The following is a 15,224-nucleotide window of genomic DNA, read 5'->3' on the forward strand; positions in this document are numbered from 1 at the left end:
TTGTCTGCACACACAGGTGGGAGAGATATGCAGATAGAGAGAGTCTCAGGTAAAATTTGCCGCTGTTTCTCTCGTTTAACGATCTTGTTCGGGTCAATTACATCGATATGTAACTAAGCAGATGAATGATTATTTTAATCGATAGGACTATCGAACAGCCTCCACTGTTTAAACGACCGCTTTTAAACCAGGGCTGCAATTTACGCGCACAGTACGTACAATTTGTCTTATCAAAATCTATTAATAAAATCAATTTGTTATACATAAATATGTATTTTACACATTAACATTAAAATAAACGGATATTAACTGCGGCAACAACTGACTCGTTACTTTCAGCTTAGTAAGTGCACAAGCTAGCAGATAGCAAGTATCGATAGGCTTGCCACCGATATATGTGTAAAGGCAACTCTATGTCGCTGGCAAAGGGGAAAGAAGATTGTTTGAATTATTCGTATTTTTTCGTTTACCAGCGGAATAAAAACACAAAGGAAAATAAAAAGAAGTATTAAAACAAAGCCAAGGGCAAATAACAATCAAGGAGTAAGCACTTTATTAATTTGGGAACAAGTTGAACACAGGTGGTGTCAGCTGTAAAGAGGAAGCAGATATTTTCATTTTACAATTTCATCATAGTGCAATTCAACTAAGTATGCGTTTAAATATTTCTTAATTCAACAGTTGCTTTTGAGTATGATTTACAGTAAGTGCTTGTTTACAGTGGGAAAATGACTGAAATCAACGAAATTGTTATTGTTCTAAAATGGAGCGGCAAGGAGTTCCCCATTAGCGACCTCACCGACCAAGACACAGTTGAGGTTTTGCGACATGAAATCTTTCTCAAGACACAGGTGCGACCGGAACGTCAAAAGCTGCTTAATCTGAAATATAAAGGTAGGCGATTGTTTACCCAATGACGCAGCAGCTTTTAACTAAAATCTTTATTTGCAGGCAAACCAGCGCCAGATAATGTTAAGCTGTGCGCCTTGGAGCTGAAGCCCAATTTCAAGCTTATGATGGTGGGCTCTACTGAGGCGGACATTGAGGACGCCTGCAGTCTGCCTGACGATATAGGCGAGGTTATTGATGACTTTGACGATGCTGATGGACGGGAGGAGACAATCGAGAACTCTGCAGTTTATCTGGCTAAGGTGCAGCGACGCGTGCGTGACTATAAAATCAAAGAGTTGGCAACACCACGTGAAAACAAGAAGCTGCTTGTGCTGGATATAGATTACACGCTCTTTGATCATCGCTCGCCCGCTGAGCAGGGTCAAGAGCTGATGCGGCCTTATCTGCATGAATTTCTTACCTCGGCCTATGAGCACTACGATATAGTGATTTGGTCGGCAACCAGCATGCGATGGATTGAGGAAAAAATGCGTCTGCTGGGCGTTGCAAATAGCGATAAATATAAGATAATGTTCTACCTCGACTCGAATGCCATGATCTCTGTACATGTTCCCGAGCGCGGCGTTGTGGATGTAAAGCCACTCGGTGTCATCTGGGGCCTGTATAAGCAATACAGCTCCAAGAACACCATTATGTTTGATGACATACGCCGCAATTTTTTGATGAATCCCAAGTCTGGGTTGAAGATACGTCCATTTCGTCAGGCGCACCTGAACCGTGCAAGTGATAAAGAACTGCTCAAGCTCTCCGACTACCTACGCCAGATTGCCTTAAACTGCAGTGATTTCAATTCGCTCAATCATCGCAAGTGGGAGCACTACGATCCCAAGAAGAACTCTTAGAGTATTTTTTATTTGGCATGATGTTTACATATAAGATTCTCACTTAATTTTATCGCATTAAACAAATTTTTTACGACTGTTAAAGCGTGTAACCACCTTGGTCGGCCCAATGCACGCGCCTGGCTTCCAGATACTCCTCATGCAGGCGCCGTCGCTCATCCTCCAGCTTGGCCAGGCGTCTATAGCGCTGCAGCACCATGCCGCAGCCAAAGAGCAGCGCCACCTGACATATTAGCCAGAATATGAAGAGTGCAATGAGCAGACTTTGGTTAATGCAAAAGCTATCCAAATGCAGCTGATCATCAATGCCGGCAATCAACAGTACTCCACGCTCACCATACATGTAGCTCTTGCTGTTCAGCTGATCCGGTCCATGCACATGCAGCTGATAGTTGAGAGGCAGTTCCAGCTGTCCAGTAACATTGGCCTGCGCTGCATTATTGAGCTGCTCGGGCGGCAAATCGACCACAGTGGATATATACACAGGATTTTGCACTTTGAGCTGACGTTGCGACTGCTCCAGCTGACGCCTGTGTCGTTGCCACTGCCCTGCTGAAGCGCTCATGCAATTGGTTGGTGGACAATGCTCTACGCAGAACTTTATCTTCACATCAAAGTTAACGCTGGCGGTGCCAGAGAACTTGAAGGCATGAAAGCGTGAACGCAGCATGCTACGATGAGGCAAACGCACACGCTCCAGCGCTGGGAAAACACTTGCATCAGTGGGACAGCCACGTTCGTCAATTAACAGCACATAGTTCTGATTATCCTGTGTCTTGGCTACCAGCGATGTGGCGCGGAATTCCGGCAATGGCGCCAGCTGCAGCTCCAAATGCTCCGCCAGCTGCTCTTGACTATATGCAGCCACAATTCGCAGCTCCAAGTCTTGGCCAATCTGCACTTCGTTCGTCTCATGTTGCTGTGAAAGATCGACTATCTGCAAGCTGATATGTGGATATGGCTGTAAGCCAAAGCTGCCCACAGTTTGTGCCACAAATTCTCTGCAAGCAACATTAGATTAGCGTGTGCTCTAAATTAAATATAATGAGTGCTTACTGGTCGGCATATGTCAATGATGACTCCAAGGCAATGGCGCTGGGCACGTGCTCAGTGGCATCTATGCTGCTGTCGCGAACATTCATTCCCAGCATGGCAGTAGCATTGTTCAAAATGCAGCCCACTTTGATGAGCCGATCTCCCTGAGTCTGCACATTGGGATTGTGTTGAATTACAACCAACGCAGATATAAAGGTTCTATAACATTTGAGTTTAACATTAGTAAATAATAATAAATGCCTTTTATTGTTGCTCACCTTTGATAGGATTGCGTCATCTCGTATGCACGTAGAATGCCGCAACGATTCTCCTTTGCCTCGCTGCCAATCTCCAGTCGCAGCAGAATGCTTTCATTGCCTGCGCCGCTTACCTGGCAATCCTTCGAGTGCATGCTGGCGTACATGCTGCCAGCAAAGTGGTCCTTGGGCTTAAAGCGTATGCTCATCTCATCGCGCGTGCAAATCACTTGCACTGCATTGATAAAAGAATTATAAACATGCAACGATTTAGGTTTTGTTGCTTACCATCCAGGCACTTGACGCGACGCATGTAAACGGAATTCTCACGCAATTTGAGGCTGCGTGGACCCAAGGAGACAATGTCCTCAGAGTGCAGCTGGCACTCGGAGGGGCTGAGCTGATTCAGATAATAGTAGGAGACGCCCTGGCAGTAGAATTTCGTCTCGCGTGTGCACGTCGCTTGGCACTACAATAGAGGCAGAAAGGTTGAAGGTTCATCAATCAATCATCGTTTGAATCGATTACAAATCAAATCATAATGCGCATTTGGGTGCTGTGGAACTGGGAGCCGCACCTCTTTCTGGGATAGGCCCAAATATTTAGCTTCCGCATAGATGAAACTGCTGTTGGCATAAAGTTCATACGAACAGTTGTCGTTCTCAATGGGCCGCTCATAGCATTGATTCTCCATATATTCCTCATCGTAGGGCGCCGCTCGGAATGCGTCCGGCTGTATGGACTTGTCCTTGTCGCTCAGCGAGCAGCGGCCCAGCGTTACGTGTGGCTGCGTAGACTGCGAACTGTGGGGGAGGGGGCGGAAGAAAAGCGCATGAGAAGTGCTACAAATCTCAACGTGATTTATGACTTCACTCTACAACCCTGCGAGTGATATCATAGCTTGAGTGCCATAAAGCTTGCTTACACTTTCGTGGGTATTCTAAAATTGTTAGACACTTTGCAGCAATTAAAATATAAATTTCATTCTATACACAGAGATCTGCAAGTTTGCTTGGACAACTGAAATATTTACGATTGCAGCAGCGCCACAATTCTATCAAAGCGTATAACTAATTCGGCTGCAACTGGCTTGGACATTCGCTTGTTTTTCAATCGAAATGCATAACAAAGGCTATTAATTTAAGCTGAAACAAACAAGCCAGAGCTAACAAAACTGTCAATTACCGCTCACGATTGTTCCGATATGAGGGCGCAAACGAGGCGGACAGGCATTTGAATTGCGTTTCGAAGAAGCAACGCTCAGCGCACTCACGACGCGTGACCAGCGTCGAAATGGTCTTCTTACTCCGGAACACTAGACTGCTACCCGGAATTTTGGTAAGCGCCCAAAGCCGGCCTTTGCACGCCTCGGGCACTGCAATTAAATAGCATCAAGGTCAGTTTGTCAAGCTCAGTTTGGCACTTCCCTTTAATACTCACCATGCATACATGTTTTCTCATAGAACACCGCCTCGACGTCAGCGACCAGCGGCAGCTCCGCATCGATGACCAAGTAGCGTGCAGTGCGCTCAAAGTGGGAGTAGCCATAGCACTCATTGGTGTCCAGCAGATGCACATAGGCTATGCAGTCCGGATCTTCGTTGCAGCTGCGCCAACACTGCTGACTTGGCGGCGGCGCATCATCCACATGCTCCGGCTGTTCAGCGTAGTTGCCGCTGCGTCGGTTGCGATCCTTGAAATTGCTTGTCGTTGGCGGCGCGTAAATTAAATTCCTGTCACTGAGATAGCTGAGCGGCGGTCGAAAGCCCACAATCTTTTGCAGCTGCAACTGATGCAGCGGACACTTGAGCAGCTGCGCATCTAGAGAAATTATTGAAATATTTAACGCTTGAGCAGCTGACAATTCATTGAACAAACATTTTGAATGCTCACAATGCATATTAGTTGCGCTAATTGAAATTAATATATATAAATAATATGGCATCAGCGAAGCGCATAATATTTGAAATAACTAACTGAGCAATTACTTAGTCTTGAGACTTGCCAAGCCAGGTAGCTGCAATTGGATACTTAGTCAAAGGGTGACATAGCTAAAGGCAAGCCAGCGACGCATACTAAATCAATTATAGATATTGGAATTTTAAATTAAAACTATAAATTGTGTTGTCCTTGAATATAATTGTATAAATATCATATTGAAAAGAATTAAATTCTACTAAATGCTTTTACTTTCTTCTAGGGGAATCACCAACAGCAGCAACCATTGTTGTTGTTAGTTATGTAAATTATAATTTTGTAAAACAATTACAACTAATTTGCAGCAAAGTTATTGATGCTTCCATTCATTCTATGCCTAACTATAATAACTGAAAAGGCATTGTACCATTAGTTACTGATTTAGTCATGTATTTCCTTCATTAGGCTAGACAATAGATGAGTAGTTACAACATTTTAATAGCGTACTCAGCTTGAACTCAGCCTTAGCTTTAAGCGCCGCTCTGTCTCGCTCTTCTGCCCTATCGCTATCTCAGTCTGTTTAGCTGTCTAGCATGCTATTGTAAATTGATCTCTGGCGCTGTAGCTGTTGTTTGACTATGGAATGCAAATTGTAAGTGCAACAAGATGATTTAATATACAAATTAGACGTATAGCTAAGGCCAGCGGTATGCATTTAATATATATACATATTTTAGTTGTAGTAATTTGCCATGTTAGCTTTGCAAAAACAAATAGCAATGTAATTTACCGCATGTATTCTGATGCAGCATGAATAAAATGATTTTGAATATTAATGCCGACAGCAATTGTGCGTTCAAATTTGATTTGTACATTGTTTCTTGTTTGTAGTAGTTGTAAAACAAAAACGAAATTGATTTAGGCCACAATTTTTGGTTTGTTTGTTTATTGGCCGCTGTTGCTGCTGCTGCTGCTGCCTCTGCCGTTGCAGCAGTTAACACTTTCCGTTTTACACACACACACACACATACAAAGCAGTCCGCAGGCTAGTTTACATTTCAATTGGCTACGAAATTGCACAAACAAGCCGTGCAATATAAATTTTTAGTTTAGGCCAACGTCACAGAACACATGAAAGCATTTATTATTTATTTATTGTTTGTAGTTAGTTATATTTTGAAATGCACTTTGTTCGCGTCTATATATCGAGCGCACGTCTGTCAAGCGCGGATTTCAACTTGCAAATAGCTGAAGCTGTAGCGCTGACTGCAGCTGAGCTGAGCTATATGTAAATGATATTAGCTGTGAGCATTTCAAGCGTCGAGCGTCGACGTCAACGTCGGCGGCTAACCGAGCGTATGAGAAATTTCATGTCAACGTCGCCGGTAACTGCTGATTAGATCGCTGCTGGGGTGTATCCACTCATACACACACACAGATACACGCACGCACACTTATGTAAAGTCTCAACTGAATTGCTCGCTGGCTTGCTTGCTTAACAAAACTATTTAACGCACACAGCAAGTGAACTAGAGCCAGGGTCTGGGGGTGGGGGCTGCCTGCCTGAGGGCGAGCCTGACCGTGCGTAATGCTGTCAAGCATGTGCTTACATACACATGTGTGTACCTCTATTTTGTATCTATAGGTATACATTTGTATCTGCGTATCTATCAACATCGCATCTAGCCATGCATGTAGCTTACTTTCCGTTTGTTTCTTCACTGTTTGCGCAGTTGGGCCCAGCAGCATTTGTTTTGTTATTGTCTTTGTTGTCATGGCTCTTGTTATTGTTGTTGTTGTTGTTGTATTCAATAGCACTTTTAACAGTTCAGTGGTTTTGGCGTTGACAACATTTGTTTGTCATTGTTATGCTTGTTGTTGCTGCTGCTGCTTCATGATAAATGCTTAAATTTCATGTGCATTGTATTAGTTGAAAATTGTTATTATAGCCACATTAATGCCTATCCAAATGCAATTTGCTTCCTTTGCGCCTAAGCAAACAAAGTTGGTGCACGCGACGTATGCGCAATTTTTTATGTGCTGCGTTGATAGCGCTGCGGCTGACCGCTAACTTCTAATTAGCAGCTCAAAGGGCACTTAATTAGCCATCTGGTACGCTAGAGCATGCAAGTATTTTGTGCGTGACCTTTTGCGGTTAACACTTGAAGCTGCCCCGCACTAACTTCAGCAATTGGTATTGGCAAGTTGGTCAAGGTCGTTCGTCATCTGTCGTTGACGCCCAGTTGTCTTGCTTGGGCAACGTTGTGACCATATAGCACACATTAATCCCACAAGGGCCTGACATTACATTATATTATATTTAAGTAATACTTGCACACACACACACACACACACACATACACGCACTTCGAATGGCACAACTCGACATGCAATTGCTCAATTTGGCTTAAATTTGTGTACATGTGTATATATGCAATAGCTAATGGTTTGTCAAACTCAAATAACTTGATTTATTCAATAAGAAACATAGATGCACATTAATTCTACTTACTGCAGTCTCAATATTTCATTTCAAGCTACATTAAATACCAATAAAGACATTAAATAAAGCGGCTTAGTCGGCTAATGCACTTGGAATCTATTACAGAACACACATTTTAAGCCTTAAAAGCATTTGCAGTTTTGATTAACAATCAATTATAAAAAGCAACACATTGTAAACAAAATCAACAAGCATAAGCATAACAACAAGTTATAACTCAAAACTTTGTGCTGTTGATTTATTTTTTTTATTTCCAACTTTAAAACTTTAACGAAATTATAATTAAAGCGAGCTTTGTTCATTTTTAATGTAAAATGTACAAAACTTCCTTTGGTTGTTGATGCAACAAAAGGTTGTTGTTCTAAAATTTTAACATTGTTTTATAAATAACAAAGTTACATAGAGAAAATACTTACCCTATGTATCTTCGACTTACCTACGCGATTCAAATTTAACGTTTACACTCAATATGAATGTACAATAATTCTTCTAAAAATTTAGGACTATTGTATACTCAATAATTGATACTTTATTTTAAACGAATAAACTATCAATATAGTTTTCTCTGAAATATCAAACATTCATAAGCTGTAATTCAACGAAATGGCGTCCGACTGCAGAGTTTTATGTTTTGTTAGAGTCGTGAGCTGCATCTGGCAATTTTTTCTCTTCCAGCTATTGTATAAATTTCAAACTTTGCAGCGCAATCAAATCGGATTTGATTGTATCATACACCGTTATGTTCGCAGAATTAAATGAGCTTAAGAAGTATTATTATTCAGTTAACATTATTAATAGCCAAGCTATGAAATAATTAGTAAACAATAAAGAAAAATGTTTTGTGTTTTAGGAACAAGTTTTGAACCTTAGGCTTTGATTAATGCACATGCACGTGCTATAGCATTAATAATATATGCAGCCGGCCATGTTGACCCTATTTTGTTGACCAATTGCAATCTCTTTACCTTGGACTCCATAGCAGTTAAACTCTTGGCATGCGCTTGGGCTTGATTGTCGCGTTGCGTATACGTAATAATTCATAAACCGCGCTGCAGCCTGCATGCAATGGCTGCCTTTTGTGCCTGTAATTGCATGTTGCAAGCAAAATGAAAAACAAAAGTGCAACAGAATGACGCCATGCTGAAAGGGTCAAGCTAACATATTTTAGTAACTGTTGTGAATGGGAATGGGCCGGGAATGTGGCGCAATAAAATGCGAGTTTAAAAAATATTTGCTGATGCGCAAAAAGTAGAAAACAAAATGCCGTAGCTCGTTGCAAGTTTATTTTCAGCAGCGCATATATTCACAAAGTTTTTGCATTTTACCTTGAACTATAAAACAGTAGCAGTGGGTGCATGTGTGTGTGTGTGTCAGCTAGAAAACACGCACGTTAACGGCAGCAGCAGCAGCAGCAGCAGGAACAGCAACAGCAATGGCAACAGCAACGTTGCTGAGTAACGCCTGAATGACGCATGAAAACAAAAAGTTGTTTAAGAGCTGCACACCAAATAACAAATAAACACACACACACATGCTCAAGAGTGTATGTGTGTGTGTGTGTCTGAAATATTAACACAGGTTGCTCAAGCTGACAAAAGCTGGGGCTAATTAAAAATGCCAAAAAGTTAGACAACACAGAGGTTAGAGATTCTTAAGTGGGGTCACAGCAACAGCAACCAAAGCAACAACAACAACAACACACACACACACATGCATACATGCACATACAGAAGCTTAAGCATGGCACGCGTCTGTGTGGCAGACAGGCCATCAGTCAGCAGTCGAGCTGAATGCAAGGATGTCAGGACGAGGCAAGCTGACAGACTAAAGCGTTGTCCAAACTTGCCACTGGCTGATGGAGTGTGTTGCAGCGCCAGTGTTGCATGCAACTTGTCTCATTGTTTGCAATCACAGAATTATGCAAATACAAGAAGCACATATGCCCAGACAGTTGCTTTCGACTGGACTCGAGAGTGTTGCCAAAATAACAAAAGCACTTTGCTATTTAACGCCACACAAAAATAATCAGCAGACACACACGGACAGGCAGACAGACAAACAGACACTCTGGCTTGCAGTGACTAAATGACTAAAAGTTGCTTCAACGCTCTGTGTGTGTGTGTGTGTGTGTGTGTGTGTGTGTGGCTGTGTCTATGTGCTTGACATTTTGTTTAATTGTGTCGCGCAGCTTAACGCTGCCAACTTCCGCTCTGGCAATGTCTGCGCGTTGCACCCTTGACACCAACTGCCACGCCCCTGCCGCCTCCACAAGCCACTAACCGCTTTTGAGCTGCGAGCAACAACTGGCGTGTGTACTTTCAATGGCGGTAGTCGCGTTAACTTTATCACTTCCAGCGCCAACATACAAACTAAAATTTATTTAAATCTGTGCCATAATTGTTCCGTTGCGCCTGTTGCGCCTTCCTCTGCAGCACCCCCTGCCAGTCCCACACTAATAGCCAGCTAGTAGTAGCTGTGTCTTTTATTAGATCTGCTGCTGCTGTTGTTGTTGTGCATAAAATTAACGCTGCAAAATTTATAGCTCCACACATGCTTGTGTTTGAATATCAACAAGCGAGCTTGAAGTTTGTTTATTGTTGGACAGCAAGTCAAGCTTAACTTTAAAATACATAAATAAACAAAGCTTTGGCAGCCATTGAATTATAGCACGCGTGCTTTACGTTAATTAACTGAGAAGAAAGACAAACATTTCATTTAAATTGCATTAAATAATATTTTATTGGTTTCCATTGATTTTTTGTATATAAGTATTGTGTATAAAGAAAACATGGTTTTATATATATTTTAATTGTATTGAATGAAACATAAATTTCATGCGCGCTTGGCTCAGTAATTTTATTGTTAATGCGATTTAGAAATGTAATTTAATTGAAATGCTTCAAATACGTATTTGTTTGTGTAAAACATTATTCATAGAGATCGATATTAATATTATTTTTAAAAGCACTGAAAATAAACTTATTTGTAACTAATTTCCATTTGTTGTTGGTTTGCTATGGCTTACGCATGTTGTTTGGGTATTGGCTCACTAATATTAATGCAATTTGCATAATAGACAAAGTACATAAATACATATACATAAATACAATCGTATGCGTAGTATATATAGTCAGTTTATAGATTTACCATACCACACAAGTTTAATAATTATTTTTTTTTAAATGCAGCCGAAAGAAATTAAATAGTTTTGTATGTTTTGTTTGTTTGTTTGTTTGTTCACGTTTATTTGATAATAAATATTTTGCTATAATTAATCGTTAAATATTTTGATCTATCGCAAGCAGATGTTGTTTGAAGAACAAAAACATTATCGAATTCATCCGAAAACTGCTGAAAGCAACAAAAGAACTATGAACTGCTTGTGATTGAGTTTTGAAAATAGTACAGTGTATATAACTACATATACATATGTACTATATATGTATACATTTTGCCACTTAATTATTGCCATTTCATTACATAATTTTAAAATATTTTTATTTATGTTGCTTAACTTTAATTCTGTTTAAGCCTCTTTAGCAATAATATTTATTGTTCATTATTTGTTTTTGTTGTAGTTTAAATATGATGCTTGTGGAAATTTGTCGTGGCGGGTTGCAAGTTTAGCTTCAACTGTTAATTGAGTTTGTGTGTGTGTGTGTGTGAGTTGCTGTTGCCTAATGGAAGTCGAGCTGCTGCTACTACAATATGAAGAAAGCCGTGTTCTATGTATGTAATGCGACTAATGCTAGAAATCTCTAGAGAACATTGACATTGAACTAGGCAGTGCAGCTGAAAGTTTTTTGTTGTTTTGTTTTAGTTGTCTAATAATGATCCAATTGCTAGTCGTAGATCTCTTAAAGCAGTACGCTAAATAACACTAAATGTATGCGTATTTATGTATTTTTTTTTTTATATTTTTGTATCGTTTTGTAACTTTGTGTACTCTTCTACATTGCTGCACTTTGAATTTGTAATTATTAACGAATTGATAATCGAAAGAAAACAGAAAGTCGTGCACTGAAAATGATGCAAGCATTTGCCATATACATATATATATATTTTTTAATATTATTTCTCAAAACCTATCACATAAATGTATATACTTCATTTCTGTTTTGGGCGGAATTCTTAGCGTGTGTATAATTTTGGTTTTTATTAGGACAGCATAGACAGAGAGAGTGTGTGTGTGTGTGTGTGTGTGTGTGAGTATTTCTGCCAATAAACATTCAATATTCTTAAGCGTGCTATAACAAAAGCGCTGGAATTACCGTTACTCAGACGCAGACGCATAAGTCTGACTGAAAAATCATAAACATTGCCTGCCGCCTCAGCAATTTGGCTAAAACTTTTTATTTGACTGTGTGTGTGTGTGTGTGTGTGTTTGGGGGCGTCAAATAAATTCTGCACACACTCGTTCGTTAGATTTAAGCTAATGCTAGAGCATTGGTTCCTAATACCAATTTTGCGTGCCATGCGCCTTGAACTCTTAGTATGATGATGACTATAATTTTTATATTAAGTATGTCAATTATTTTCCCTTTTATAATGCTGCTATTTGCTTGCGAGTGTTGTTGGCTCTATATGTGGCTTGTAGTTCTATTCGAAAAACGCTTACTTAGCTACTGCACATTGATTTTTATATATTTTGTTTTTGGTTTTAGCTTTTGCTATGCTTACGTTTTTTTCTTTTTATTTTAAGTTTTTTTTCTTTCAAGTTATAATATTAATTTTGTTTTAACGCTTACGCAGTAATGCTTGCTGATTGGATTGGCTGCCGTTGCCGTTGCCCATCAATGCGTTAAGCCAAACAGCTTGAGTGTGTTAGAAGAGGATGATGGGGGAGCGGTGTGGTTGGGGAAATTGGGGGGCAAGCGTGGAACTTAAAAGACCAACATTTGATCGGCACTGCCCTCTGCGCTGTCTTCGTCGTCGGCAGCCTCATCCTCATCGTCGGACGTTAGCGAGGCGGCATTGTTTACCACGGACTCTGCAAGTGAAAGAGCAGCAGAAGAAATTAAACTTTTGCAGCATGCGCTGAAAATTTATCGAACGAACGAAAAGCCTGCAGTTATAAGCATAAATTATGAATAAATATTACATGGAGTTTACACAGATTTAGCACTAAGCTCGCAAGTGTGCATATCAAATGAGAGTAATCAGCTGCTGGGCTGGGCTATGGCCCGTAGGCTTTTAAATCTTAGAGCTGCTTATGCGTTATGCGTTAGAGACGTGGCGTATGCTTGATATTAATAGCAAAACTTAATTATGGCTTGCTTGGCTAACTACACTTCAACTTGTTTGCCAATTAAACTGTTTATTCACCCAGATTACGCATACGCCACGTGTAAGAGGGGGCAAGCACATTTTAAATGTGTTAGCTTCAGCATATTACGAGTACTCACCACAGTTGGGCTTGCCACGTGTGCGTGTGTTGGCGAACTCAACACCATGCTTGTCCACACACCAACAGACGCCCACGGAGTTGTGGCACTGCGTTGGCTTATAGAATCCCTGCACATCGCAGTCCGGTGCGTAGGCTCCTAATTAGTGTCGACGCCCGCGCGCAAGTAGAAAAACAATAAGAATTGCACAATTTTAGTAAGTCAACAATATTACGCTGTAGAGGACAAAAATGTGAGAAGCGGCACAAGCGGAAATCCTTTTATGTACTAATAGTAGTATATTCAACGGTGTGTGTGTGTGTGTTTCTGTGTGTGTTAGTTTGTTGTTATTGTGTGTGTGTGTGTTGGCTTTGGGGTCGTGTGGCGGGACAAACGCAGCAGAACAAAAATAGAAAATTATACGGTAGTAAAAGTTTATAATAGCGTAAACAAAAAGCGAGTAAGACACAAATAGCGACAGCGAGAGAGCAAGAGAGAGAAAAAACTTTGTTGTACAAAAGTGTTTAATTTGCTGGCTTAAAAGTTGCGTTAGGCTAAAAAGGTAACACCAAAAGCAACAGCGTTAAGGAACGTAACAAAATGGTGTCCAAACAGTGGCTATGTGTGTGTGTGTGTGACAATTTAACTGCGCATTAATGTTGTCAAGCTGTAGAGCAATAAATTAAAGTAAAGCAAAGTAATGTAAACAGTAAAGCAGAAAAAGAGAGAGAGAGAGAGAGCGAGCGAAAGTGGCGAGTAGTTGGAGTTAATTGGAATTGTAGCCTGGACAGATCCAGTTTACTTTCGTCCACATAGAACATAGATACATGTTGTTATGTTTAAACTCATAAGCCACAACCCAATGGGTGGTTAATAGATAATAGATATACAGAGATTAGTGTTGTTGTAGTTAGAGAAATGTCCACCTGTACCTATCTCACCTGCAAAGTCGCCGGCAATTCTTCGCCGCACCGCAGCGCAGGGACGATCGGTCTTCTCAAAGCAGCGGCACCATTCGCGTGTATTAATCGAATTATCCTGGTCGAGATCGCAGGTGTCAATGAATGGCTTAATGCAACGCTCGTTCTGATCATGCTCTAGATCGTACATCTCCTGCAGCGACAACAGCCCATCGTTATTCAAATCCAGATGGCCAAACATCCACTTGGCCTCAGTCTTGCAGGCGGGCGGAAAGTGTGCCTTGGACTTTTGGCTATGCTGACGGCGACGCTTGCTGTCGGCCATGATGACAGAGAACCAATCCAGAAGACGATTGCCAATGGCAGTCAATTGCTGTGGCTTGCATTCAGCCGACTTGGCAGGATAACCTGAGAACGAACCACAATATACAAGCTGAAGAAAAACTGACAGTAACATTTTTTACCACTTGGATTGTTGTTGTTGTTCTTGTTTAGCTTCTGTGACTGCTTGTCCACCACTTCGTTCTCGTTGTAGTTTCGCATCTTGCGCTTCTCCTCCAGATACTTGGCATCCTATGCAAATGCAAAGCAGAGTTAGATAAAGTTAAAGTTACTCTCTCTGGCGCTCAGCTTACCTTCTTGTAGGCCGTGTACTTGAGATACTTGTAGTGCTTGTTGTCATACTTGATCTCCTCGGGCGTGAACGTGTACTGCGCATTGATATGATTGAAGTGACGATTGTTGTCGTCCTTATCCTGTCAAGGTGCCACAGAGGCAAATAAAATTGTTAATTCCGTTCGCCACACTATTCGTTTTGGTTCCTCTGTGGCCATTACTTACATTCATGATTGTATTAAAGTCGTTGTTGTTGCCGGCCATAACATTGCCGCTGTTCATCATGATGTTGTTATTGCTGCTGTCCTTGTAGGCCTGCTGCTGCAGCTGCTCCTTCTGCAGCTGGTCGAGGTTGAGTTTCTTGTTGTTGTATTTGCCACCGCCAATGCGCTGCATGCGCTTTCCATCGGTATTTTCTGCAAAAATTGCAAAATGGCCGCACATAAAATCGCTTGCCAGTGCAAACTTTCCGCCGCTATCCACTGAGGCGTCATTTCTATTTTATATTGCCAGGCCCACAAACAACAGCGCAACAACGAGAACAACAACAACAACACAAACAATAAGAAGCAGTAGCTTGGAATTGCAAGTGCTTGCAATGCGCTTTCATCTGTGCAAAATTTAAAATTAATGTGCTTGACTTTATGTTGTTCTCATTGTTCTTGTTGTTCCTGCTGCTCCTGCCTACCCACTGATCAAAGTCTATGCCTTGTTGGCGAATTGTGCGCTTTGGAACAATAACGTGTTTTTGTTAATGGTTTATTACAAATGCAAGCAGCATATTTAATTTAAAGCCGCTTTAAATGTACGACTGCTAATTGCTTAAATCATAAATGCAA

The 15,224-nt window shown here is 41.0% G+C and overlaps 3 protein-coding genes across 5 annotated transcripts in view; 1 reads left to right on the plus strand and 2 right to left on the minus strand.

Moving 5' to 3' along the window:
- The first annotated feature begins 415 nt into the window (after positions 1-415).
- LOC108604261 (ubiquitin-like domain-containing CTD phosphatase 1) lies at positions 416-1,838 on the plus strand. Of its 2 annotated transcripts, none has more exons than XM_017993656.2 (3): positions 416-650; positions 705-894; positions 952-1,838. In XM_017993656.2, exons 2-3 carry the CDS (start codon positions 729-731, stop codon positions 1,752-1,754), a joined length of 969 nt encoding a protein of 322 aa, XP_017849145.1. In that variant the 5' UTR covers positions 416-650; positions 705-728; the 3' UTR covers positions 1,755-1,838. The 2 variants fall into 2 exon arrangements, with proteins under 2 accessions (XP_017849145.1, XP_017849144.1); XM_017993655.1 differs by having other exon boundaries at positions 417-650; positions 722-894.
- LOC108604260 lies at positions 1,697-6,182 on the minus strand. Its single transcript, XM_017993654.2, has 8 exons — positions 5,754-6,182; positions 4,487-4,867; positions 4,232-4,421; positions 3,624-3,849; positions 3,335-3,515; positions 3,068-3,281; positions 2,811-3,008; positions 1,697-2,755 (listed from the first exon to the last, which is right to left on the minus strand). The coding sequence occupies exons 1-8, from the start codon at positions 5,836-5,838 to the stop codon at positions 1,834-1,836; spliced, it is 2,397 nt and encodes a 798-aa protein (XP_017849143.1). The 5' UTR covers positions 5,839-6,182; the 3' UTR covers positions 1,697-1,833.
- A 4,839-nt stretch (positions 6,183-11,021) lies between these two features.
- The window catches only part of LOC108603611 (proteoglycan Cow), a 32,790-nt gene continuing 28,587 nt past the window's right edge, over positions 11,022-15,224 (minus strand). The window contains exons 6-11 of one of the 2 annotated variants that reach the window (XM_017992559.2): positions 14,611-14,801; positions 14,406-14,525; positions 14,235-14,343; positions 13,783-14,178; positions 12,872-13,009; positions 11,022-12,456 (exon numbers count right to left, since the gene is read on the minus strand). In XM_017992559.2, coding sequence (XP_017848048.1) covers positions 12,350-12,456; positions 12,872-13,009; positions 13,783-14,178; positions 14,235-14,343; positions 14,406-14,525; positions 14,611-14,801 — 1,061 coding nt within the window. In that variant the 3' untranslated portion in view covers positions 11,022-12,349. The remainder of the gene's footprint in view (positions 12,457-12,871; positions 13,010-13,782; positions 14,179-14,234; positions 14,344-14,405; positions 14,526-14,610; positions 14,802-15,224) is intronic. The other variant, XM_017992560.2, reaches the window with a different exon arrangement.

Source organism: Drosophila busckii, chromosome 3R (genome assembly GCF_011750605.1).
Source record: "Drosophila busckii strain San Diego stock center, stock number 13000-0081.31 chromosome 3R, ASM1175060v1, whole genome shotgun sequence".
NCBI classification, from domain to species: Eukaryota; Metazoa; Arthropoda; class Insecta; order Diptera; family Drosophilidae; genus Drosophila; species Drosophila busckii.

Coding starts and splice junctions, on each gene's coding strand:
- LOC108604260 (XM_017993654.2), bottom strand. CDS start 5,838: ATGTACAAATCAAATTTGAACGCACAATTGCTGTCGGCATTAATATTC. Junction 3,516..3,623: donor TGGGCCTATCCCAGAAAGAG/GTGCGGCTCCCA, acceptor CCTCTATTGTAG/TGCCAAGCGACGTGCACACG. Junction 3,282..3,334: donor TCGCGTCAAGTGCCTGGATG/GTAAGCAACAAA, acceptor TTATCAATGCAG/TGCAAGTGATTTGCACGCGC.
- LOC108604261 (XM_017993656.2), top strand. CDS start 729: ATGACTGAAATCAACGAAATTGTTATTGTTCTAAAATGGAGCGGCAAG. Junction 895..951: donor GCTTAATCTGAAATATAAAG/GTAGGCGATTGT, acceptor CTTTATTTGCAG/GCAAACCAGCGCCAGATAAT.